At 39.1% G+C, this 27,994-nt stretch overlaps 1 protein-coding gene across 2 annotated transcripts; it reads left to right on the forward strand.

Annotated features, from left to right (window-relative positions):
* The first annotated feature begins 456 nt into the window (after window positions 1-456).
* plekhg6 (pleckstrin homology domain containing, family G (with RhoGef domain) member 6) lies at window positions 457-27,827 on the forward strand. Of its 2 annotated transcripts, XM_021320345.2 has the most exons (16): window positions 457-559; window positions 3,849-4,059; window positions 8,299-8,436; window positions 8,707-8,844; window positions 9,094-9,189; window positions 9,290-9,340; window positions 9,917-10,066; window positions 11,912-12,022; window positions 12,998-13,147; window positions 13,239-13,373; window positions 16,408-16,527; window positions 16,639-16,771; window positions 16,901-17,016; window positions 19,108-19,480; window positions 19,610-20,621; window positions 27,361-27,827. In XM_021320345.2, the coding sequence occupies exons 1-16, from the start codon at window positions 540-542 to the stop codon at window positions 27,539-27,541; spliced, it is 3,135 nt and encodes a 1,044-aa protein (XP_021176020.2). In that variant the 5' UTR covers window positions 457-539; the 3' UTR covers window positions 27,542-27,827. The 2 variants fall into 2 exon arrangements, with proteins under 2 accessions (XP_021176020.2, XP_012725793.2); XM_012870339.3 differs by having other exon boundaries at window positions 19,108-20,621; window positions 27,361-27,825.
* Window positions 27,828-27,994: the final 167 nt, after the last annotated feature.

A 27,994-nucleotide genomic window follows, 5' to 3' on the forward strand; every position in this document is an offset into this window, starting at 1 on the left:
GAAGAAAACATTCGAGGATCTGATTGTGTATTTGACGGCAGGCACGCTGCCAGTCTGCATTCCAGCACGAGGCCTTTAACACTTAATTACATATTTTTCCCCTTATAGATAAAACTTAAAGGTTTTTTCTCCTCCATTCGGGAACATTTTATCTTCTCTCCTCCTATTGCTGCGTTCTTTGCAGCTGGAGCCGTCTTCTGAGAAAGCAGAAACATGGGAAACATCCTCTTCTACTCCTTCGAAATGATTCGAGCTCGAGAAGAAAGCCTTATTGACACGAAGGGGGAAAAAAAAAAGCAATCGATCATCTTCAAACAAATTAGACCCCACCTCTGTCCCACTAAGCACTTTTTAACTGTGACACATTAACCAGGCCCCAGCACTTATTTGTTAGGTGTAGAAATCCAGTTGTTCCCGTCGGGCCAGTTGCTGAGGGCCGGTGTTCAGGTGAAAGGAAGAGAGGGAGGGACTGATTGGGCCAGAGAGGCAGGAGAGGAGGAGGAAGCCAACAGAAACCGAAGATGACTGCGTGAAGCAAAATGGATCCAACCAAGCCCAGGTAAAATTTTAGATCTTTTGTGGGTTTATTAGGAGTAAACAAAGGTAAAAAAATGGGGCATTGTGCGGATTGTTTCCCTCATGTTAAACCGCATTTATGTTTGGTCCTGTTCGGACTCACCGACTCATATTCTGGATATTTGATGACTCGGTTAATAGATGCTCTAAAAGGCTCAAGAGGCCTGCGTTACTGGAGCTTTATTATTGAGTTAAAGAGCTACAAATCCAATATATTATCGTGTTTCAGCTGTTTTCACAGTGCTTTTACATTCATAATGTTGCTGCACCTGTAAACCGGTATTACACTGGGATGAAGGCACTTGCGTCAACGCTTTGAAGTTTGACAGCTAAGCAGGAGTGGATTAGTGCCGTTTACGTGTCTCCATTGTGGCTTCTTGTAACACTGTAGTTGCTCTGCGATAACTTTTCACACTGTACAAGTATCTGCATAAATACCCCTTAAGCGCTTTGTTTAAAAAGTATCATTGGTCTTGTTTTAAAGCAGCTGCATTGAGCGACCTTGGTGTAAAAGCAGAGCCTTTATTTTGCAGAAGCAGTTTGCTATGATACAGTGGGTTAGTGATAATTGAGACGAATCCTCGACGTAATTCAAAGCTATGAGTTGATTCCTGCGCGTCTATGTGTAACTGGATCTGGAGCTGTCTGAACCCACTGGTGTCCAGTAAAATCAGCTTGAATGTGCTGTCAATTGTTGACATGATAATAGCGTGGGTAGAGAGACAAGCATATGTGTGTGAGTTATTTCCTCTCTTTCCAGGACAGATTGTTATCTCCATGTCCTACTTCTGTTTTCCTGTTTAAGTGTGATTATCTGACTAGTTTTACATTTACTTCTCCTAACAGACAGAGACGTACGTTTTCAACTTTTTATTCAATGTCTGTACCATTCCTGCCTTGCTCTAGGAGCTTACAGAATAAATGAAGTATTTATTTTTAATGCTTCTCATTGAATGGTTAATTATAGCACGTTTCTATTTATCACTCTAGTTGTTTTTACACTTGGAGGCTCATTTGCTCAGATGCTCACACGTTTATACACTGGTGTGCAGATTAGTAAACTACCCGCCACAAGAACAGGAAACTCGCAGTTTGCCAGACATCTACTCGTATCCTCAGCTGTATCCCATACAGAGGGGAGGGGGGGGGGGGTTTAAAGCTACTTTACACTTGCAGCTGATTTAACACAATTAATGTACACATAATTACAGTTTTAAACAACAAAATCCCACAGAATCTCCCTGCTTTCATTAAAAAATAATCAGCTTTTGCTAGAGCAGCTTATTAGAGCTGCTTTACTGTTACTTGAGGGGTGGCCTGGTGGTTAGAGCAGCGTGCTTGCACTCTGAGAAGGTTGCAAGGTTCGATCCCTGCAGACTGCCACTGTGGGTCCCTGAGCAAGACCCTTAGCCCCAGATTGCACCCTGGGCGCTGTGATACCTGCCCACTGTCCCGTAAAGAATGGGTTAAATGCAGAAGACAAATTTCATTATAATGTACAATTGCAATGACAAATATAGATTACTTATCTTTTTCTTCTTTGCATTTAACTTCTGTAATAAAGAGTAACCATGCACCGTTTGACGTGGGATTCTGGATCAGTCACATGGTCCCCTTGACCAAGTCAAGCTGCATAGTTCCCTCTGAATGCATCCGTTCTGGCTGAACAAACAGCATCATTGCACGCTTTGCCAAGTAGAGTCTAATACGAGATATTGAACCGGCATTAATTTGTCCTGGCATGGGAACTACAAACCACCCAAGGCTTAAGATGCTGCCATTTTAAAAGAAACAGAAAAACTGTGCAGTTTAAATATGTTGTCGGGTGACACATGATGATCACTCACGGCTTTATTATGCAGTTTGAGAGGACAGAAGGTTTTATGAGGTAATCTATGGGTACAAAAATTATATTATTTACAGATCCATCCAATTCAATAGAGTCTGATGCAAATTTATGATGCCATGACGTCTTTACTGTGATGGTGCACAAGGAGGCAGGAGACAACAGAGGCTTTCTTTATAACAACAGAACCAGACTCAAACATCTGACCATGTTCCTCAAGATGCATGTGGACAAGGATAGCCATTACTGTTTTAGTAAATGCATCACTGTGTAAAAGATATACAGAATTTTACTTCCAGGGAGACAGACCTTGATCTTTAGCAACAAGTCTCCGAAGTGTCTGAAGGTCTTCCAAAGTTTTTTTTTTTTTACCACGACTGCTCGCCCCCCCCCCCCCCCCCTTCCCCCAATTTGAATTAAAATATTTTATTCTTCATGGACTGGTTAACTGCGATAGACTGGCGACCTGTCCAGGGTGTACGCCGCCTCTCGCCCAGCTGGAGATAGGCACCAGCTCCCCTCATGACCCCACAAGGGATAGACGTGTTAGAAAATGGATGGATGGGTGGATGGATGCATGGATGGACTGCTTAACTCTTTCCATTTAATCAGGCATAAAAAGGCTCCTAAACCCATAAAAAGGCTCCTAAACCAGTTTTGCTTAGTAAAGGACCAAGTTTAAACATTGTATTTTACTTCATGCAGCCTGTCCTTTCTTTGGACGAATCTAGGAAAAATGTAAGGGTTACATCATTTTACAAATATTAAGTAGCGTTTTCTCACCTATGAGGTGATTCAAAAGCAGCTATGAGGAAAACTTGGGATAAAACAGATGATCATGTATTTTCTCAGGTCCTGTGTAGGATTATTGTTGGAATGCATGACTTTAACTTATGGTTTATCTTCAGTAGATAGGTTTAGAATAGCTTATTCTATACACTTTAGTTTAAAGTATTGAAACATAAAACTCATTCAGCCATTCTAAGCGATCCCCTTTGCAAGCAATCCCCAGCAACCATAGTTAATTTTCGAGCTGACATTTTTTTTGCCCTCAACTTTGTCCACTTTCCTGACTTTATGACCACAAGATGCTATACCTTGTCAATTCAGACACAAGAACCGGACTCAAAATATGTCAAGAAAAAAATAATAAAAGAAAACTTATAAAAAGATGTCAGAGTCTAAAGAAAAACTTCTTCTGAAACTCTAGACAAATCTTCATTGAGACAATTTTAAAAGAATTATTAATCTCTCACTTATTGTTTTCATGCAACCCTCCGATGCATTTGCAACAAATGTTTAAGCAGACGTCAGAAATGTAAGAAACCGCACAGCTACCCACTGTCCTAGATTAATATATAAAATATTGTCAGTGTTTTTACATACCCCTTTCTGTCAAGAAGTGACCCTGTGTGTCTGTCCTCAGCCCGTCCCTGATAAGGTCATATAAAAACAACGGCGAACTGGAGTCGGTAATGAAAGAGATGGTGCAGCGACGAGACAGCTTGAACGGAGAGAAGCAAAAGGATGCAGAAACCCGAGAGATGGAGGTTGTTGATGGGCTGATCACACCTGCAGACTTAATCCCCCGCAGGGGATCTGCAGACAAAAACAAGTACAGCACGATAGGCTACCAGGCAAGTAGCACTTTTTTTTTTTCATAATGTCTCTTTACATGCATATCTGTAACTTTTTCTGTTCAGTTTGATGGATATTCTTTACCTACAAATCAGCTAAAAAAATGTTCTCCAAACAGTATGTTGAGTATTTTTTAATATTTCATGTATTGTATGCAGAAATTGATGGTGCAATTATTCTATTCCAAAAGTGTTTTTGTCAAAATATTAGTTTTGTTTCATTATTCTAATTGGTTTTATTTAGTTGGTTTGGTTGTATATTATGATAAAAGTTAGGACATTTCTGTAAAATTCGTAGTAAAAACTATTAATATAAACTATTGAAATTGACTTAATTATATTTCCGATATGCAGGTTGCACAGTCATGCCGCACTTTAATTTTAATTTAATCAGCAAATAAAATTAATATGAATAATAATAGAATATAACTAACCTCCACTAAGTATTTGCAGAGTGCTTTCGCTTTTGTTAGTGCTTGCTATACTTGTGTGGTACAACACCATTGAACACCATAATTACTATAGCTTTCCCACATTATAGAGTTATGCATCACTGAAGTGTAAAATATTAAATCCTTGAAGAAAACCCGCCCATCAGTGTTTAAAGTGTTGGGAACTTTAAGTTTTAGGGAATCAAAGATGCATTCAACAGTTATTATGCACACACATAGCTGTGCAAAAACATTGATAAGCGATTTGTTACATTTCAATCACAAACTTCAACATATTTTATTTGGATGTGAAAGGAAAATGTTATTTTATTTTTATTTTATTTTACTTTTTCACATTTATATATAGCTCCTTTACTCTGATGCCCTTGAATAAAATTCAGTGTAACCTGCTTACCTCACCGAATTAATAAAATAATCTAGTCCATCATGAAATAGTAATTAATCTACCTGTTAGTAATTTTATCCTGGATGTAAATAGAACGGCTCTGTGAAGACCTGAGTGGATTGTTAGAGAACATGAGTGTGGAAACAGCATGATGAAGAGCAGGGACAACAGCAGACAGGTCAGACATGAAGTTGTGGACATGTTTACATCTGTTTAGGCTATGAAACAATGTCCCAGGCTTTTTATCTGATTCACAAATGTAACTTTAATCAGGTCAGATTTTACTGCTCTAAACATTTATAAACCAGTGCAGATTCCAATGCAACTAATCACAGCTTCTGTACCGATGCACTCAAGATGCACTCATGCTTACATGCCTATTAGCATCACAGGAAAATTATGCTGTGTGCTGAGTGGTTGGTATGTGATAATTTAAAAGTACAAAACGCATCAAATTCAGCTGGAACACGGCCCTTTTCTTCTGTGCCTTTGTGGTTTAGTGGACTAAGTCTCCATCTTTGATACATGGAACCCGGGTTCTACTCTCCGTTGCCTCAGGAAGGGCAGCTGGTGAAAAATGCCAAGTCTGCGTGCTAGTGGTACTGACTTGATTTGGCGAGCCCTAAATTAGGAGCAGCTGAAAGGACACACACATCTGCATGACTATTTCTCCTGGTGGCTCCGGTGCAGCCTTCCTGACTTTATTTCCTATAAAAATAGTTTTGGTTTTTCAAATTTTCTTCCTTCAAAGCTAATTTTCTTCCTGCATTGAAGTTGATGCTCCTCACTCACTTATTGTTGCCACAGCAGGTACCCACAGCCTTTCTCTAAGAGAAAAAGTTTAGTCTCTTAAATGTTGGACCAAACCTGCCATGGGCTTAATTTTGACTTTCAAAACCAGATCATAAGAATGTGTTTTCTAAAGGGATTTAAAATACTCAAGATTTTGTACAGATCTTAAATAAAGAAGACAAAAAAGGTTTCCTTACTCCACAGACTTTTTCAGCAGACATATTTCCAGCAGAAAAGTGTCCGGTACCACTGGAGCAAGTAAACAGCGTGAAATTTGAATTCTCTCTAAGAGAAATTTTGACATTCAAAATCAATCTTAAGGGTATTGGCTCACACATGTCCTTATAATAGAAGCCCCAACATTTCAAAAGTTACGTTATGCCAGAACAGAAGTACACTCCACCTTACCCTATGGACTTAAATTGGCTATGATAAATGTGTTTCTATTGACTTTTCAAAATAAAAGGTGGGTTTTACATTTATGATAAGTTTTAAAGACCAAAACTGACATATTTTGGGCATAAACCCTATAAGACAGGGGTCACCAACATTGGTGCCCATGGGCACCAGATAGCCCCCAAAGACCACATGTGGAGTCCTCAAGCCCGCTCTACAACTAGCATCTAAAATGTTATTTTAGTCTGTTGCTCTACTTTTGTAATCATAGTTGCATTTATATAGATTTAAAAAGAATCCACGATTTCATCTTTGAAAGAAGAACAGCAAGAAGTGCCTTGAACAGTGTAACTTGTTATGGTTTCTCATGGCTCCTGCTGCTTTCATTTTCATTCGATACAGTGATTGGCTAGAACAAACCTTTGATAGGCGGGTACTAATATATGTCGCTTTGCTCAACAGCTTAATGGAAGCAGTCCCAGACTGATAATGTGCAGAACAGAGAATGCTACACATCATCGATCTGGCTTGACATGTTATAAAATAACAGCTGCCATGTAAAATTTTACAGGATTTTTGTTGTTTAAAATAATTTTCTTGAATACCTTTCCTTGCCTTGCAAATACTGTTTAATGTGTCTGTAGCTTGGTTGCACAGTGATGATCTGAGCTGAATGATGTCTGGTTTGGATCTAATTTTAAGATTGATTTTGCCACCAACAGCTCCCTGATTGGCTCAGAAATGTATGGAAAGCAGCTGCTAGTTGTCTGGAGTGAAACATTTGCATGGATTCCTAACGTGTTGTTAGAGACTTCACTTTTGATTTGTGTCAGTTCCTCTATTATACTTCTTCCCAAGCTTAAACATCTGATTAAATCAGTATTATGCCACAACTGCCATCCAACCAGGACACAGATGTCAAGCTACAGGCCAAGCAATAAGAGTATTAATGAGAGAAGCAGCCAGCCAAGAGACTCATGGTAATTCTGGAGGAGCTGCAGAGGTCCATGGTTCATGTAGAACTCTAAGTACACGCTATAAATGTGGCCTTTATGGAAGAGTGGCAAAACAAATATTTGGAAAAAAAAAAAAAAACACCAGACCAAATGTTAAAGAAGGTCCTCTAGTAAGATGAGACCAAAAATAACTGTTAGCCTACATGCAAAATGCTATGTTTGACAAAAAAGTAACACTGCAAATCACCCTGAACACACCATCCCCATGGTGAAACATAGTGGTGGCAGTGTCATGCTATGGGGCTGTGTGAGAGAGAGGTGGAGATTCACCTTCCAGCTGAATAACAACTCTAAAGAGACACTCAGAGCTATGATAAAATGATTTAGACCAGGGGTCAGCAACTTTTACTATCCTAAAAGCCAGGTTTTCCTTTGAATAATATTGTTCAAAGCCATAATAGCAACACGACTTAAACAAAATAAACTAGCATGCTCTCATAATACCTTCCATAGGAAATGCGTCTACTTTTTTAAGTTAAAGAACAATAATTGTGTTTTTGGAAATGTTATCCTTATTGCATGAAACTGAAAAGTGAAAAACTACCAAAGCTAGCAATTTATGACACCTTTCCATGTCGAAACTTTTCAATTCTTAAGCGTTTTTGGACCTTCTTTAATAATAGTTGATAAGGGCCACATGCAGCTTCTGAGCTGCAGGTTACAGGCTCCTGATTGAGATCAAAGAGTATGAATGTGTTAGAAGGGTCTAGTCAAAGTAAAGGCCCAAATCGTTTGTGAATCTGTGACAAGACTTAAAGAGTGCAGTTCACAGAGGTTCTCCATCCATTCTCACTGAGTTTTAGCCATTTTGAAAAGAGGAATGGGCAGAAATTTTCAGTGTCTCAAAGCTGGTAGAAACATACCCCAAAAGACCTGCAGCTGCCTCCAGATGTGGTTCTGCTAATTATTGACTTGGCGGGGTTTTCAATGTAAGTGCACGCCATTGTCAGATCCTTATTCAAAAAATCAATGTTCCACTTCAGTTATGTGCTGCTTTATGTAAAATCCCAATGGGAAAACATGTCGTTTGTACTTTTAATTCTTGTTGATATAGTAAGATAAGATAAGAAATACCTTTACTGTCCCACAACGGGGACATTCGGGCGTGACAGTGGCAAAAACACTGATAGTGATATAAAACAAATACTGCTAAAATCTCTAGGATTCTTTTATATATACATTGTCTTCCTTTTTCTAGAGGAGAACAAAGCAAAAGGTCGTGACTGACTTTGCGACTCTGAGTAAAGGATCCTCTTCAGGAGCCAAATCCAGAACGCCGCTGAAGCAGGTCTTTAGCGGCGTGGTCAGCCAGGGAGTGTCTGAGAAAACGTCTGAGGTATTGTTCTCTCTCTTGTTCATCAGGCTGCATTTCTCACAAACCGTGAGACAGATACAAACCTGCTCCAACCGGGTCCGCCCACACAAACTCTTTAATCAGTGCAGCGTTACTTACTTCTGCTCCACTGTTTTTTTTTTTTTCTTTATGTAACCACAAAAATTCATAACATCCTTTACCTTTATGGGAACTGCTGATGCGCTTTGACATACATATTTTGTGTTTCTCTGTGCATTCCCGTTTCATCATCCCCTGCAATAAACATTGTAGGAGCGAAGTCAGCTGGACATCTTAACCAAAGTTTTGGAGGCCTTTGTTGTTCCTGCCAGCCTGAGATGGATCTGGGAGGAGGAAAGCCAGGGAACAGTTTTGGAGAACAGCTGGACAGATTTGGTGAAGTCTCACTCAGTAAGAGACGACATTCCTGTCCTATTGCATTTTATTGTATTTGCTCTTCACACACCAGCCAGATGTTTTGCAGAAAACAAGCTGAAGCAAATATTGTAGTTCCGCCTGTTTCTGCTGAATTACGTCTTGCTTCAGTCTGTTTTCCAGGGACGTAGGTACATCTGCGCTGTAAAATGCCCACTCTGTGCACACATTGCACACATTCCTCAAATTTCATAAGCAGCCCTCTCTTTCAACTCTCTGCTTCAGACGATGGCAAAGAAGCAGAGGCACCAACAGGCGGCGCTCTGGGAGTTTGTGCAGACGGAGCTGAGCTACATCAACAAGCTGAAGATCATCGAAGACGTAGGATGTCACTCTCGAGCTGCTTTTATCACAATGTACGTCAGAGGTGCGGAGGGATTTTCTACAGGATGTTTAACAAATGTGCGTCTGCCTTTCACAGCTGGTTAGTGCCGCTCTGGTCAACCTGCACCAGCATGACTTTCTTCCGGAGGTTAGTGTGCAATGCATGCAAGCTCTAGTTAAATGGAATATCACACATATTTATATACACACATATGAATAAAATATGCAGGCTTTGGTTCCGCTGTTTTTGCTCATCGGCAATATGCACAACTTAAGGGAAGAACGAAGCACAAAAACATGAGCGAGTGGAGCATTTGTCCCCATAATGTTTCCACTGAGAAGATGGAAAATATCACAGGGCCGTATAGTTAAAATTTAACTCTGTTATGTATTTAGCCTTTGTTAAAGCAGGTGAGTCCTACTGAGATACAGTATCTCTTATGCAAGAGAGACCTGGCCAAGAAGGCAGCAGCACAGTCACATTACTAAGACTAAAGAAATATTTTTTTTAACATGATTGGAAAACAAAAGAGCAAAAGAAACAGAAAAAAATAAAATGTATGATCAATATTCATATTACTATTCACATTATTATTGTTGTTACAATTTACATTTAAAACATTGGTCATAGAAAACACTTTCACACAAATGTGGTAGACTGCAAAGATTCCAATTATGTCAGTTTTTTTTTTTTTTTTTTATTCTGTTCTTCCACATCCTCCAGGTGACCCCTGACCTGCTTTTCTCCAACCTGCCCGCCATCCTGCAAGCTCACCAGCTGTTCTGGCAGGAGGTGGTTTATCCCATGCTTCAGGAAGTACGGAGAACGGGCAAGCCGTTTGACCCCATGCACCTGGAGGCTGGTTGTCAGCAGGTATGAGCTCATTGTCTGCAGGTTCAGAGTGTAAACACAGGGAATAAAGCTCCTGTCCATCACTTATGTAATAACCTACTCCCTCGCCGCAACCTTTCTCCTTTTTGGGTTTTGGAAAAGGCTTTCGCTTGCTCATGTTGCAGAAACAGGCTTTACTGTTCCAAATAAGTTAGAATTTACCTGCTAAAAGAGGCCTAAGTGTCAATCTGGTGCTGTGCACAAGGGGTCTTTTGAAAGAGATCTTATAAAATTTTGCACATGCACAACCATGGTTTTAAATGTTTTTATTTATTTATTTATTTATTTTAATATAAAGAACAAGAATTTCTTCAGGCTAAACACTAAATTAGTCCATGGTCCATTACCAAATATGTGTCCATGTGAAGAAACTATCTGAACAGTTTTTAATGACAAATATCAAAATAAACGATCTGGATTATGTTGCATTTCTGCAAGGTGCAGTTCACATCAGAATTGTATACGATGCAAATATCCTGGCATTAAACACGTTTTTAAAGATAAGATCATACTTTATTCCTTAGAGATATATGGATGTGAGAAATCCACACATGATTCATGAGCAAGGCATTACTGCTCATGAATCATGAGCAGTAATGCTGAGGTACCTGTGGGGTACCTCAAGGTTCTGTTTTGGGACCCATCTTGTTCCTTTTATACATACTTCCACTAGGTCAGATAATCAGTAAATTCAGTGACATATCTTACCATCTGTATGCAGACGATATTCAACTTTATTGCTCATTTAAGGACACTGAATTTCATAAATTGTCTTCCTTAACTAACTGTCTGGCTAGCAGTGGTTAAGTGACACTTCTAAATTCAGAGAAAACGGAAACACTAATTATCGCACCTGAATGTAAAATCCCTCAGATAAAGCAATATATTGCTAACTTAGGCTCGTCTGTTCAGCCGAGCCTCAGGAGCTTAGGTGTTGGGTTCGATACAGTGATGTCCTTGGAGAACCACTCCAAACAATTAGTTAGAAACTGTTATTTCCAACTAAGAATATCTCCAAATTATTGGTGTCAAAGGGTGCGTTGGAAATGATTATTCATGCTTTTATCTCTTCACGGTTGGACTATTGCAATAGTCTTTTTACATGTTTGAGCAAGAAGGAGCTAAACCGTCTTCAGGTTGTCCAGAACTCTGCTGCACGGCTTTTAACTCACATAAACAAAAGAAAACACATTACCCCAGGATTGGCAGCTTTGCACTGGTTACCGGTTCAGTACAGAGTCCAGTTCAAAATTCTTGTCCTTACTTTTAAAGCCCTGCATGGTCTAGCTCCTCCCTACATTTCTGAGCTGATACAGCTCCATACTCTGACCCTCAACCTAGTTTGAGGTTGATGGGCCAATCATTGTTAGTGGTCCCACGCACTTATTTTAAAACTAGAGGGGATCGCTCATTCCAGGCAGTGGCTCCAAGGCTGTGGAATGTTTTGCCTCTTTCTTTATGTTGTTTGAACTCTGTTGCTTCTTTTAAAAAGCAAACTAAAGACGCTGCTATTCAAGCAGGCTTTTAATTAGACATGTGGTTTTTATGGTTTGGTTTGTATGTTTTCCATTTTGTTTTGTAATGCTGTTTAAGTATTACTGTATACTGTTTTTTGTATTTCTATGTTACTGTGAAGCACTTTGTGATTTAAATCTGAGAAAAGTGCTATATAAATACATTTTACTTACTTACTTACTTACTTACTTACTGGAATTTGCAAGCGTTTAGGGCTAACCAGCAACAGTGCAGTGCATCAACTATAGTTAAGTAGAGAGGCAATGCCAGCCCTTAAATGCAGATATGAATTGTCTTCTGCTTTTGTACCAGTTCCACCAGCGCTTCTCTGCCTACCATCATTACTGCTGGGAGGAAGAAAACAACCTGGAGTTCACACGCAGGCAGATGGAGAGCAACCCACATTTTGTTGCTTTTGTGCAGGTAAGGTGAAGCAGCAGCAGCATCTACACACAGCACTCGCCATAAACACATGGGCATGAAAGGATGAAAAGTAACACTTAACAATTCTTACTTTAGTGAGATCCGTTTCCAGATCTGGCGCTTGTGGTGCTGTGGTTTGTGACGTTTTTGTAACTTTGTGGGTGGCCGGGTATGAGAGCCTTAGGCCCAGCAAACCACTTTCTACTCCAACGTCTTCTCCAAATGATTCAGATCTCTAACTCTCCAGTGTCACTGCTGGACATATTGGTAGGAAAAGGGACTTCAGGACCAGAAGTTGCACGACAGTGATACTGTTTCTGGTGAAAAGCAACGCCTGTGGTCTACTACAGTTTTTTTTTTTTTTTTTGCACCTGTGTCACACCTTCACTCTTCTCAAATTCAGCTTTGACTCTTTTTGTTTCCAGACAAACCTTCTCTTAAGCAGGAAATAGTAACTGGTAGGTGTTAAAGGATGGTCAAAGTGACACAAATCAAGAACAGCTTACTTTGTACTTCTCAAGTTTTGTTTTTCTTTGGCCCGTTCTTGTTGGAGGTTCAATATATTCTAAAAGCTGAAACCTATGGCCACATCTCGATATACTAGGATATAAAAAGTTCATGTATTGCACGTAAATTCATTACAGAACTGAAACTCATATATTATAGATTTATTACACACAGATATTTTTCAAACTTTTATTTATTTTAAATTTTATATTACCAAAGACAAGTACTATTTTTAAAGCCTGCTGAAAAGTAGGTCTGTGAACGGAAAGGTTAGAAATTAACTGAACTAATTGTTTTCCATTGCATAAAGCACTATAAGCAGGCAGAGCCAATTAAACAATTATTACAGATTAGTCACCAATATTAACAATTGAAAGTGCTTAATGTTACCTGCAAGGTTACACACAAGGAAACGTCTGCTGTTTAACGGATCTAAGGGAGTATTTTTGGGTTTCTTGACTTGTCCAGTGGGTGGAAAGACATCCTCAGTGTGAGCGGATGCGGCTTGGAGACATGCAGGCCAAACCCCATCAGAGGATCACAAAGTATCCCCTGCTGCTCAAAGCCGTGCTCAAAGAAACCGAGGAGCCTCTCGTGCAGGATGCCCTCAAAAAGATGGTGAGGATTGGATTTAGCACTCGTACCTATCCACCCTGCAGGTGCAGTATGTACCTCAAACTGTGTGCCTTCTTTCTTGTTTTTTTCCTAGTTAGCCATAGTGAACAGATTTTTAGAAAGCATCAATAACTACATGAAGCTGAAAGATGAGCAGCTGGCGCTCTCCATCTCTGCGCAGAGGGTGGAGGGATACGAGGTGGAAGGAATAAATGAGGAAATCGATAAGGTAAAAAGGCTTCTTTGTGAAGATATTCTATAAATATTTAATTACAAGATGTCTTATTTTGTTTGTGATTTTAGTTTCTTTTGCTTTTGTGTCTCTGGGGTTGCTTTAAAGGCCTTTGTCATTGTTCTGTGTTGTGTTGTTTTGTTATTTTGTGAACTTCTGGAAGGCTTTTTATATTATTCTCACTGGTTTTGCTTGTGTTGTAGTTTTGTTTCAGGCATTTTTAATTTTCAGTGTTATACACTTTAAAGCAGGTTTCGCTCTTTATTTCTTTATTAGTCATTCAAATTCAGCCCCCTTGTGGTTACTGGAGGGTATAACAACAAGCTGCAGCAAAGAACATCTTTTTTGTTTTTTCAAAGGTGAAGAAGTTAATAACTTATAAGCTTTAAAAACATAACCGAGCTGAAAATAAATCTTGACATGCTGTTGCTGTATAGTTGCCAGATAGCATTAAGACTGCAACATCAACAGGAAGTTAGAAAAGCAGAGAGCTAAACTCTTCATTTGCAACTGGCTCCAAATTACATTATTACATTTATTGATTTTGAGCATGTGGTAACAATTTATTGAGCTATGTATGACAATGTAAATTTTTTATGTTGTTCCCAAGGACATAGATTTAACATTGCCCAACATTAGCTACCAGAGTGGCAGAACATAAGAAAATGGTCTGATGGCCGAGGTCCTGATGGACCGGAGCCTTATGCCTGACGGGAGGGACTGAAACAGGCTGTGTCCAGGGTGGGAGGGGTCTGCTGCAATCCTGGCTGCAGGTCCCCTGGTCTTGGATATGTACTGTTCCTGGAGACCAATCACCTTTACTTCTGAGTGGACGATCTGCTGGAGCTCGGCCTCGACCTTGGCTGCAGCAAACCAGACTGTGACAGATGAAGTGAGAATGGACTCAGTGACGCAGTGTAGAAGCTCACCGTCATCTTTGCCAGATGATTACGCTTATTCAGCTGCCGTAGGTAGTAAATCCTTTGATGAGCCTTCTTGGCAGTCCGTCACACTCCTGTAGGCCGAACCCTCCATTCCAGATGAGGCAGATGAGGGTGGCGTCATATGCATCTTCATGAATCACTATTGACTCTCAACAGTCACCACAATGTCTATTTGTGCAATATTGCTATTGCAAAAGAGTATCTGCACGCAATAATTATAGGGCATCATGTTTCAACTAACATGCCAGCAGATTCTGCATGGCAGTCACATCTTTGGCCTGTTGTTTGGGCTTTCCCTATCCTCAGAGCTCACGCTCAATGTATATTTCTATTGGCTGAGATGTTAGAGCTCACAAAGAGTGGAGGGGACATTACAATGAAGTGAAAGAAGAAAAAAATCCAGAAAATTATTAGTAATTGATATTAGTGTTGCAATTACATTTTTCCCTAATCTGGTGCTGCCCCACAATAAAAGAGCCTTCAGTGGCACACTGTGCATAAGGCTAGATATCAATAAAACTCAAACATGGCTGTTTAAGAAAGTAAAAGTAACGTTATCATACAACTAAATGACAAGTGGCTATTTTCCCTCACGTTACTTGTTTTTCTTTTATCTATTAGGATGAGAATGATGAATACAGAAACATTTCTGACATTTCAGCTTTGGTAGTATGGAAAGACTATAGAGGGCAAACCTAATACCACTTTGGGATTATATAGTTGCACAGGAAGTTTTTTTTTTTTTTTTACCTATATCAGTCAGTTTGCTCACAACATTAGTCATTGGTTGCATTTTCTTCCAGTGTGTCTGATTGTGAATAGTTTTGTTATTTTGTTGTTGATTATTTTATTTATTTTTTTTGTTTCTTTGTGTCCCTTTGTGTTAGTTGTGTGTGTGAAGTGCTGGTTGTTTGGTTTTGGTTGTCTTGATTGGGTCCAAAATGGATATTTCACTGCAACTACGAGTTAATTTGTGTCCTGCTTGGGGATGCTTTGTAAACACTTTGACAACTGATGAATTCAAATGCACTTTCTATAACATAGTCATTCTTTACTGGTAGGAAATGTAGTTATGTCTCCAATAAAAAATAGCTGCCCGTAAGAGGTTGCCTATGGTTATTTTACTTTCAACAGAAGTTATGAGCTGATTCACTGGACTTAAAAGGGGATTAGAAACCCAATCAATGGAAATAAAGTTTAAAATCAATAACTTCTGAAATAATGTTGAACTAAATGGAAGATTTAATTGTTTTTATTTCTATTTACAGTATTTTTATAATTTATCAAATGGTGAATAGTCTGAACTTAAATAGCATTTCCCAGATGTCCTGGCCACATCCGCTCTGCGCACACATTCACCTAGCCGCACTGCAACACATTTACACACCTATATGCAGGCTGCTTTGGGTTAAATGCTTTGACGAAGGTTACGTAGGCAACCAAGAAAAATAAACTGATTCTCTGCGGTTAAATACAGAAATACCAAATGGTTTTGTTACCGATCTCACTTTTAAGAGACATTTTTAAACCACTGTTCCATATAAAATGTAATTGGTTGCAAACAAAACAATTTCAATATAAATACAATTGTATTTTTTATTACTGTAAATTACAATACCGCAAATCAACATATAAATAAAAGCTGTGCAAAATTTATCAGATGCCTTGAAGACATAGACCTAAAAACAGGCACAAGTTTTAAGATCTTTTAAAAAACGTTCAAAGGACCCAAATGAAAGCAGGGCATTCAGTTGCTTTTTCAATTTTTCTACATGATTACTGTTTACTTTTGTAATTTCCTCTGACGTTTCTCTGTGTTTTATAACTCTTTGTCGTAAATTCACTGACAAAGAGAACCCTAAAGTAATTACAATTTATATGAAAGACACACCACTGCACTACATATAGACAGTTTAAAAAAAACAGCAGAAAACTGTGTTTAAATGGGTTTAACTAACAAATATTTGCAAAGCTTTTTACAGCTTCTATCCACTCTTTGGGTTTGTGATTAAAGAAAAATTAAAGAATATAAAAGAACAAGTGTTTAATCTAAATACTAAATCTGTAGTTGCTGCTGTGGTTGCCAGTTTGTTCGGGACAACTCGCGGTTTGACCTGACGTGCCCCATCAGAGGAGTGGGTCGCAACGTTGTACGGAAGCTGCTGCTGGAGGAGAACCTGAAGCTGCGAGGCAGAAAGGACAGCAAGGTGAGTACAGCTTATTCTGCCAGGTTCTGACATTTTAAAGCACTGTTCTTCTAACATGTCAGCAAAGTTTTTGAGAGACACATTTGTCTACTTGCTTGTGATGTATTGCAGGTGGAAGTGGTGGCTCTACTGTTTTCAGATGTTCTCCTTCTGACGAAAGTGCAGAAAAAAGCGGAGCGACTAAAAGTGGTCCGGCCTCCTCTGGCGCTGGACCGAATTTTCTGCGATCAACTCAAAGATGGCTGTGGGTAGCGCTGTGAACTGGACTGTGATATTCTGTTAAATTTTGTAATAATCTGTAAGGAAACACAAAACCAAACAACAATCACTGAATCATGAAGCCCGCGTTTTCCCTTTTCCATTTTCCCCTCAGGCTCCTTTGTTCTGGGGGAGGTCGGTGAGCTTCAGTGCATGATGAATGTTCTCATCCTTGTGAGCAGTACTCCAGACAGTTGCTCCAAATGGGTCAATGCCATCCAGGGGTCAAAGGTAAAATTAAGCTTTTTTTTTTACCAAACATTTCAAATTTGCTGTGGTCTAATCTAGCATTAAAGGAAGAGTGGACAATTTTTCCTACTCTAGGGCCTTAATGTCAACAAACCAGCTCTTTTTCAAAGTCCCTTGAGCTAGGTACAAAAACTGGGGTGATTGGGCCTTCTTAGTTGCTAGACTCAGGCTCTGGTACAAATTACCCCCAGACATTTGTACTGATACTGACTTTGGCGTTTTTAAGGCCAGGCTTAAAACCTATTTATTCAGACTGGCTTCAGTAGCACGGTGTCATATTAAGTATTTTATTTAGTACTTGCTTTTTATGTTTATGTTTTTAATTCTGTTTCTATAATGTTGATTTTATGTCCAGCGCTTTGGTTACCTCATGTGTTATAATGGGCTATAATAAAAAAGATTGAATGATTGATTGATATGCAGTTCTACCTAGAATTATTCAAAAAACACTGCAAAATATGCAAATTATACCTGCAGCTGGTTGCAATTAACAAATCAAATAAGAACAACTGAAATACCTTACTCAAAAGTGTTGGAAGTGGGTTCTCCAAATTACAGCTTTTAATGGAATCTGGAAATCATTGCATCTCCTTCATCTAGCACTTAGTGGAGCATAACTCACTCCTCATGGGCAAAGGATTTCAGTTCATTAATATTCTTTGGTTTATGTGCCATAAACAACTATCTCAAATATTTCCTATTAAGTTCTAGTCAACTACAATGGCTGCTTTAGTATCTTCCCGGATGACTTCTGGAACCAAGCTTTGATGGACTTTGAGAAATCAGGATCATCGTCCTGTTTAAAGGTCCAGTGATGCTCGAGCTCTAGCTTCCTCACAGACTGCATGACATTTTCTCCCAGAATCACCTGATACTTAATTGAATTAATCTTGATTTATTTCTCTGCAGAACAGAATCCTAAAACCTCTTTAACTTATGTATGTACAGTAGTTGTTTGCAAATTGAAGCTCACTTTTCTTGTACTTGTAGTTCACTAGTGGTAAATGCCTTTGAGTTCAGGTTTGGAGCTCATTTAGGGTTTAGTCATGTGCCTTGAGGCCTATACGTGCTTTGCAAGAACGGGAAGAGTTTGTTCTTTCTCTCAGTTCACCAATAACACAATGACATATTTCTCTCCTTGTAGTCACAGCGTTAGCATTTTAAAGGGAGGGAGAGGCTAAGCCTGAGTGGCAGCAATCCACTTGCACATACATGCATGCAGTGCTGGCCTGGCTTTGTAAACAAGAAACTAGAGAACGACAAAATTATGGTGTGTGATATCGTACCATAGACCACTAACCCTAAAGAATTAAAGAATCAAGAGTCTTTATTATAAGACACCGGCTCATGATTCACATGTAGCACACAGACACAAATCAAAGACATGTTCAAGTTGAAGTCTGAGAAACCAAAAAAGTGTGCTCACAGTCCTTAGCATCTGACAAGATTTAAATGTTACACTTGCATTGTCAATTAACCCAGCTCTCCCAAGAACACAGAAAAAGTGTTTTTGTCACGTGTACATTAGAAAGTTGTTAGGAAAGATAGATCTTCTACTTTCTGTTGACACTCTTAGTTTATTTTTCTAATAAAGGAAACGGGTTTTAAGCACAGCAGAAGAAAGGGTTATTGCTTTTAAGAGTGTTCAAATTTTACAAAATGTGTATTTTAACAACTTCATAATCACTGCAATTTGGATGAGCTCAAAAGTCTGTGGGAATAAAAGCTAATTCAGTTTAATCTAATGTTGTTGGAATAATTAAGCTTTTTCATTTGTCTAAATATAAATAGGTAAATGTCTAATTTTGTGTGTTTCTTAACGCCATATCAGACACTGCTTTATAGATAAATGATGAAACCTCCTTCCTCCTTGCACATATTGTATTTTAATGTATCCATATTGTAAATACAATCTGTTTAATATTATTTCATTAAAAGTTGGGATTTAGTGTTGAATTTGAATAAATGCCTTGTAATTCTTACTGTAGGCTGATCTTTTGTACATTTTCTTGCAAACACCCAATTTTTCACCTTTGTCAGTGAGCTTAATTTGCTCTGTTTGCTGTTTATCAGAGTACACTGTTGAGCCAGAGAAGGGATGAGGACAACAGACTGGACAACGTGAAGTTATATCAGCATGAGACCAAACCTGCTGCAGACTACAAAAATTATGACACAGAGACAGAAGAACCGCCTTCTATCCAGTTAAAGCCAAAAAGCTTTATGGATGAACTCACCGATAAAATACATAAACAACAGACCGTTAATGGATCTGAGGAAGCACCCCCTGCATCAGATCCGATGTCCCCTAACAACTCTGCATTACCTTCTTGGAAGCTCAAGCAGGGCAGCAACACTCTTAAACCAATTCGTGCCAACGTCCCGATTCGACAGCCAGTTTTAAGAGGCAACGAGTGGATAGAAATGGGAATAAGGAGAGAACAAGGTGGGAAACCATTGGAGGAAGATGAGAAAATTGTTGAGACCCAGATGACAAACATACAAAGTGCAATGTGGAAAAACAGGGGACTGTATACTTCTAAACTTGATCATTTCACCCAAAATGAAATTGCAGGTCCAGGAAGATACAACCTGCTTAGACCACCCAGTCGTCTAATAGAGGAACTGCCAGATGTCGACTACCCGATGGACGAGGAGATGAATTCACCAGTTCCTCACGAGCCAGTAATCATGTCCAGGCAGCAGTTTGTAAGACCAGCGGTAGAAAAACCAATATTAACAAGGAGCAACTCAGATAATCAGCTTGTGATTCAGGAGGCCCGGAAAAACTCTTTCTCCAGTCAGTTTGGAGATACAGAAACTCCTCCTGAAGATGGAGGCTTTCCCCAAAACCTAAAGTCCCCCGGCTTACGGAGGAGGAGGCCAGGCAGCTCTAGTCAGGGACCACCAACTCCAACATCCAAGCAGCTCCTCCAGGAGCAGCCGCAAACTCTGGCTGCTCCAAACATTTATATGAATTCAGACTCTGAGTGCAACTCCCACCCAAAGAGGAACTTCCTTCCCTCGCGGTTTGGCTTAGACACCCAACGGGGGCTCCACCCGGGCTCCAGGAGGCCAACCAAAGCTAAGACTCCAAGTCCGTACCCGAAGTACTCTTCGGATGTTGAGGCATTTTCAGAGTCTGAGCTGCCAGGAACCAAAACCCAGAACAAAAAGCCCAAATTTAGAGACTACAGGAGTTCCTCCAGTCCCAACATGCTCAACAGAGAAGTGCAGGGTCCCCGTAAAGCCTTGGATCACCCACACACGTCATACAAGGAAGAGGAAGGTCCAAGCTCCAGATACAGCCCAACTGAACATGCCTCCCGGGTGGAGGGGGTTTTGGAAAGAGCCAAAGAAAGGGCGAAAGAAAAAGCAGGAACAAAAAGAGACAGACAGCTGAAAACAGCCACTCTAAAGTCAAGGTACCTGCGTCCCTCCTCCCCGTTTAACAAGGCCCCCTCGCCCACGCCCAGTGAGGGAGGTAATGAGACGGATTTGGAGGAGGTGGCGCTGACCAGACCAAGAACCCTCACCGTGAGCACAGGGTGGAAGGAGCAACTGGTGGACGGCGATGAGAGCAGCAGGTTAGTAGGATTTTCCACCACCATATTACAACAGGAGGAACTTTAGGCACATATGCATCCAAAAGTATTTATGCGACATTTCAGCAAACTTTAATGCATTTCATTAGGATTTCGTGTGATAGAGCAACACAAAGCAGTGCATAATTTTAAAGTGAAAGGACAATGACTCGTGATTTTCTAATTTCCTTTACAAGTAAAACTCTAAAAGGTGTTGCTTACTTATTTATCCAACCCCCTTTATTCTGATAAGCCTAAATGAAATCCAGTGCAGCTTTCAGAAAACACCCAATCAGTAAACAGTCGGTATAAATCCAGCTGTTCTGTAAAGGCCGCAGTGGTTTTTTTTTAGAGAACATTAGTGAACAACATACATCTCCAAGTTGAAAGGCCTATCAAGGGGAGTTTTATTCAAAGAAGCAACCAAACAGTTTATGCTAACTCTGAAGGAGAGATTCACAATTCAGAGACAGGGCAAGGTTGGATGAAAACCAAGATGCTGCTTAATATTGGAGGCTTGAGCAGAAATTCACCTTCCAGCATGATTACAACTCTAAACGTACAGCCAGAGCAAAGATGAAATGGTTTATAGCACTTGTTTGTTATAAATGTTAGAATGGCTTAGTCAAAGTCCAGACCTAAATCCAATTACGAATCTATGGCCATCAAGGAAGGGTCTCGATTTAATCTTGACTGATTTTGGGCTATCTTGGGCTGATATTTTGATCTATAGATGTTCAAAGCTGGTAGAGACATACTGCAAAAGACTTGCAACTATTTGCAATAAAGCTGGTTCTTCGAAGAACTGTCTCAGGGAGGCTGGATACAAACACAAGACACACTATTCAAGTTATTTAACGGGTCTGGTGCATACATTTCCTTCCTGTTATATATTATATAACTTATTATAATATTCCATGCTTTAGATTTTTGACTGGTGTCTTGAGACACGGGGTCCAGGTTGTGTGAGAAACGCCAAACTCCATCAAGTCTGTGTGCAAGTTGTAATGACTTGCTGTGGCGAACCCTGAATAAGAGAGCAGCCAAAAGGTTTCACTGTTCTTCAGTCAATTCAATTCATCATGTCATCTATTTTATAAAGAGCACCAGTCCCATAGCAGCAAACCATCCCCACAGCATGATGCTGCCACCTTTGTACTTCACAGCTGAGATGGTGTTTTCAGGCATGGAGGTCTTTTTCCTCCAAACATAAAAATGGTAATTATGTTCAAACAGAATTTCACTTGGCATCAGGACACATCTAAAAAAAATAAGGTCTTATTTTATTTTTATTTGTGTTCAGAAGTTGATGTACATGTCACACTGATACGCATTCATGTCTGAGACACTGAATTCAAGGATGAACACGTTGCAATTTTTCAGTTTTACATTTCTTCAGAGTCTTTGAATGCGTAAAAGAAGAACATGTTCTCTGGAAAAAGCAAAGCCAAAAGGTATAAATGCAGTAATCAGTCCCTTGCTGGTCTAACACAACCAGAGCATGTGGAAAATACTGAAGAAAAAAAACAGGGGATGGGACAAAAAAAGCATGAAAGCATTCATAGATTTTTCGGGATGAAGCAAAGATACCTCTAATGAAGGGATGAAGGTTAGCCGTAGCAAGACAGAATACGTATGTGAGAATAAGAGTGGCCCAAGTGGAGTCATGAGGTTACATGGGGAAGGGATAAAGAAGATGGAGGATTTTAACTTCTTGGGTTCAACAGTCCAGAGCAACGACAAGTGTGTATAAGAGGGTGGTGAGACCAGCGATGTTGTCTGTTTTAGAGACAGTGGCACTGAGGAAGAGGCAGAAGGCAGAGCTATAGGTAGCAGAGATAAAGATGTTGATGTTCTCTTTAAGAGTGATGAGGATGGAGAGGATCAGGAATGAGTTAATCAGAGGGACAGCTCATGTTGGATGTTTTGTAGATAAAGCCAGAGAGGCCAGACTGAGATGACTTGGACATGCACAAAGGAAGGTATAGTGAGTAGATCAGTAGAAGGATGCTGAGGCTGGAACTGCTAGGAGACTCAGAGGAAGAGCAAAGAAGACATTTATGGTTGGACCGAAAGAAGACATGAAGGTAGTTGGTGTGTGAGATGAAGACACAGAGCTATATGGAAAAGGAATACTAGTGGAACTAACACGAGACGTTCTGTGGCTTTTAAACATACTTTAAATGAGACTGAATGTCTAACATCTGCTGCTTAAAATGGTTAAACCTCCGGCATCAAACGTTTAAAAGTATATTTATAATTTCTTTTTCAGTTCAGTCCTTTCATACATCCTATCTTTTTATGTAAGTCGGGCCTTTGACATCAAACTTCTGAGAAATTGAATATTAAGGTTTCAACTCATAATAAGTGGTATAACTCAATAGAATTCAATAAAGTGCCTCGAGATGACATGTGTTGTGAATTAGCGCAGTACGAATAAATTGAATTTAACTGACGTGAATACATAAACATGCTGATAAAAATCTGTTTCTTGGCAGACCTTTTTAATCTCTGGTCATCATCTACATTCTGTCACTAAGAAACAGAAACAGTTCTACACAAAACGCAACTTAGAATAAAAATAGTCTACGGCATCAACATTTCCACTGGCCTCAGTGTCGACAGACGCTGCACGGTGATGTTTGAGCTTCATGGCCCGAAATATTTGCATAACTGTGGGTTATCTGATGCAGATTGCAGTAATGCACACAACAGCATGCTTACTCTGATTTTTACATCTACCGCAGCGAGCTTGGTGCTTTGTGCCACGCGTTGAGATCCCCTGTAAGTTTAAACTTTGGGGTGCAAAATACATGCAAATTACCGAATGCAGCTGGGTAATATGCAACAGTAGAGTCCAAATTGGTCCAGGATAACCTGCCTCACCCCACATGGCACATTGACAGCAAAAACAGCACGATCGCCCTAATCTCAGCGGTAATCAGGGGTCGCCTACTCAGCGCTTGGCGGGTATCAACTACCCACTGACTGCACAGGCATAAAAGCAAGAGAAAGCTTGTTCGAGTCTAGATTAGAAAAATGTTTTTTTGTAAATGGTGCGCCCCTCTTTCTAATGCAGCCCTGGGGAATGCATGAAAGGCGCAGTTGAAAATCGGGTTCCTAGGTTAAAAGTAGGGCTTTGACATCATTACTTTCAAACACTTGTGTGTTGCTTATTTGCACCAAGATCTAAGAAATGGAAATGTTTTACAGTGATGTGGGCTTACATTTTCTGGAAAACTTTTAACTATGTTTGTCAAACATCTAATCAGTAAAAAAAAAGTAAAAATGGTGCCCCTGTAAGCCCTCGGTAAAGCCAGTTTCAGTCATAATCTGCGTGATTGACCCATAAACACTGCAAAAACGGCTCTACAAATAAGTCAAATGTTCTTAAAATTAGTGTTTTTGTCCTAGATTTGAGCAGGTAAAAAAGATTATCTGCCAATGGAATGAGTATTTTGACCCCTATAATAAGATAATTAGATATACTGCACTTGAAATAACACAATGGAGATGAGTTGTTCCCATTTTAACTGCAAAAGTCTTATTCTTTTGGCAAATCATCTTATTTACCTACTCAAATCAAAGACAGATACACTCATTTTAAGTAAATATTACTTATTTTTAGATCCGTTTTTGCTGTGTAGATGCGGTAGCTAAACATTTAGATTATTTTCCACTTTATTATCAGAACAGTGGTGTGAACTTCGGCAATTGAAACTTACCATCCAACTGTTTTAAATATTTTAGATGTTTTTCTGCTTTAAAAAAGTGAATGCATCAGATTTCTGCAGAACTTCATGACCCACTTAGCCAATATTTAAGGCGGTGAGTCAGATGTGTTGTGACTGGAAGATATCTTCAACGTTCAGGGTGGGGGACCCTTAAACAAAAACTAACGTAAGGTTCTCCTCTCCACTTTGCCACCACACTTGGTGTTATGTAGTCATGTAACAGAATAAAAGATGGAAAGAGTTAAAGCACAGCTGTGCTGTCAAGGTTACAACATATCAACAAATGTCTGTTTCCGTGACCATTTGTATTAATTAAAGGTATATAGACACATTATATACTTATAAAAAAAGTTCCAAAAACTGTTTCATTATGATAAAATAAGGTTATATACACCAAACATTCATCCTGATAGTGTTTTGAAAGTCCTTTTTGAAGCTAAATACAACCAAGCACCAGGTGCAGATGAGCCGATATATACAGATGTGGCGCCATTTACCGGCAGTATCACAGAACTATCAGAAAGCCAGATGCCGACTAATAAATCACTGCTAAATAATGCCGGACCAAGCCTGACCCCTCTGCAATGCGGCAGCTCGTAGCATTGCTACTATTATCATCACAGTATTAATAAGGACGTTTACTCACATCAATCAACTCTGCAGTCATCTGAGCCTTAGCAGCTTCAGTGTCCGCTTCAGTGAACACCAACATTCATACGGTATTCCCAGCACTATTCCAGTCTTTTCCCTCTTGGAATCATACTGTATATTTTTTGAGTTGTTTTATACTGGATCTTGGACCTTTCTTCATTGTTTCCATTGCTTAGCTGGGAGATGCTAATGGCCAGTAGCCAATAGCCGTATCTTTGTTTTATCCCCTGCTGCACATGCAAAGTGTTGTACTTCTGTTGTTATTAGAAATAAATATTTCTATTTACTGACAGATGAAAAAAAAAAAACAAAGCATAAAACACCAAAATAACAACTGACATGGCAGCAGGACGTGATAATCGTTCATAAAAACTTTGTATGCAAACCAGAGGGAGCTACTGATGTATACATTTTTAAAAAAGTCAAATTATGTGGTTATGTACCTTTAACATTTTCCTGAGATTTATTGTAGTGACAAATGTTTTACAGTCATTACTATTACTAGTTACAATCGAGAGATTGTAACTAGTAATGATCATCCAATTTACCCCAGTATTGCTCGTTTTTAACCCAATTATCTTACAATGTGCCAGATAGCAGTCTGTGGATCAAACTATTTCACCCAAACTACAGTTTCCCACAAAACCTGTTAGCAAATATTAATTGATATTTACTGTTCATGGTTGTTTGACCTCCTATTAACCCTGCAGCTCACCCCGATATATTTGGTGCTGCTGTTAGGTAGCTGTTACTGTGGAAATTACTCGTTGTTACCAACCTTTTATTTCTGCACTGTCAACTTGTACCTATTTGACTGCTGAGCATCAGTAGAGGGCCGCTGGAACTTTTTGTTAAATGTATTTCTCAGCGTGTCAGTCTGTCTTGTACTGAAATGAGTTTTCAGGGAGGAGTTGGCCGGTAAATCTACAGAGCGATATGTGAGAATGGAAAATTAGAAATTGCTGCCTTGCTCATGTTTCTAACCACAGCATCCTGAAGTCCTCATTAACAGGCTGAATGGGTTGCTGTTTCCAGGCACATTTATGTAATGAATCTGTTTTATTTATAAAATGGGGGATATTTTTATACTTTAAACTGCTTCCTTCCTTCTAATCTTGCCACCTGATTACTGTCATTAGTTGCTGAAGATGAATATTTCCTATGAAAATCTGAACATTTGCTTCGTTGAACGACTTGAATGATGTAATAATTACAATGTATGCACAGTTTTAATGTCCTTATATCATGTTCATGTCGTATCTTTATTAGAATTATTATTATTATTGTTATTATTATTATTATTATTATTATTATTAAAACATTCATTCAAACAGTGTTTAGCACTTTTATCAGTTTTAAAACTATATTACTATTAAGTTTTATTTCCATGCATTTTCCAATTTATATAAAGAATGTATAAATAGTGTTTGGCAAAACTAGGAAGACTAACTTTTTTTTTTTAGACAGGTAGAGGTTTTAGATTATTTACGTTATTACCTCATCTTACTGCCGTACAAAATATTTAGTTAGATTTGAAAAATGCAATCACAAGCTGCTGACAAGAGTCTGATGAATTAAACCAAATTTATCCAACAAAGCATCCAAAGGTCATAAGGCCCATTTGAAGTTGTGTTAAGGCCTAATCCTTATTCTGCTCAACACGTTACTGAAATTGGTCATTTAGAGAATCAAAATCATACTTTAATATATTTTTATTTGTGTTTTGATGCTGTTACCAAGAACATACCAGTGCCTTGCAAAAGTATTCATACCCCTTAACTTATTCCACGTTATTTTGTTACAACTGCAAACTTGGACTTTTTATTCAACACAAAGTTGTCCCTAACTTTAAAGTCAAAATAAAATAATTAATGGTTTTCAAACCTAAAAAGAAAAAAAAGGAGAAAGAAAAAATCTGAAGTGTGGCATGCATTTTTATTTATATGTTCAATATTTTCCAAAACCAACCATTGCTGTTTTTACAGCTGCAGGTTTATCCTGATGCTGTTGGTTTACTAATGTGGTCTGGACTCTGGACTCAACCTCTCTCTGGCAAAAGGTTTCTCTACATTTTACAGAAAGGCCATGTATTAATATTCTTCCACTGTGCAGTTATTGTCTTATTTGTGTTGGTCTGTTTCATATAATCTTAACATAATACAGCGTTGTTTGCTGTTGTAGTGGCAAAACGTTGAAGGTGTACGATGACGTTTGCAGAGCACTGTAAACCTCCTGAAACAAGCCTTTTAGTCACTTGCATACCTTGAAATTCTGAGTGAAACAGAAAATGGTTGCTTTACAAACGTCAATCCAATAATCTGTTTTGATAACCTATTTCCATCTCTTGTTTGCCTCAGTAACACCGTTTTGGATGGCGTAAACGTAGACTGGACGGGCTGGTGCTTCGATGACGATGAAGTGATGGATCACCTGGAGCCCAGCAGGGAAGGACTCCTGGAGGGAATCAGCCGATCTCTGGCGGGCTTGGGTTTCAACGAAGGTGCCGAGCATGACGACGGAGAATGCAGTCAGGTGTAAATCTCTAACATGACCTTCAGCGAGCAGATCTGATGTCAACCTTTTAGTTTAGTCAGCTCAAGAACTGGCATCAAGCGTAAGATTTTTAGGGAAAGCTAAAGCAAAAATGGCGGGAATGCAGAATATTAAAATATTATGTTGTTATCGTTGCACAAAGTAGATGCAGAAGACGTTTCTTCAGTTATCTACGTTAATGAGCGAACGTTAATTTGTAAAATATTGTAATATATTCAGAATCATGAATATACTGTATATGTTACCCTTTTTTTATTTTGATTAAATATTTTTATTTATATCAGCGGAGTCAAATTCTTCTCATTCAGCAGGAGAATCCTGTACATTAAGAATAAAAAACACTTTATTTCTGTTAAGTGCACTTTATTTTTTCAAACACTTTGCTCCCAATGGGCAAAAAAAAGAAGAAAAATACATACATAATAATCAACATTATTT

The sequence above is a fragment of the Fundulus heteroclitus genome, chromosome 3 (assembly GCF_011125445.2).
Source record: "Fundulus heteroclitus isolate FHET01 chromosome 3, MU-UCD_Fhet_4.1, whole genome shotgun sequence".
Lineage (NCBI taxonomy): Eukaryota > Metazoa > Chordata > Actinopteri > Cyprinodontiformes > Fundulidae > Fundulus > Fundulus heteroclitus.

Bases quoted from the DNA above. Each gene is read 5' to 3' on its own strand.
- plekhg6 (XM_012870339.3), top strand. From the start codon at position 540: ATGGATCCAACCAAGCCCAG. The intron at 8,845-9,093 runs GTAAGAGACGAC...TCTCTGCTTCAG, and splicing joins ATTTGGTGAAGTCTCACTCA to ACGATGGCAAAGAAGCAGAG. The intron at 16,528-16,638 runs GTGAGTACAGCT...GATGTATTGCAG, and splicing joins GAGGCAGAAAGGACAGCAAG to GTGGAAGTGGTGGCTCTACT.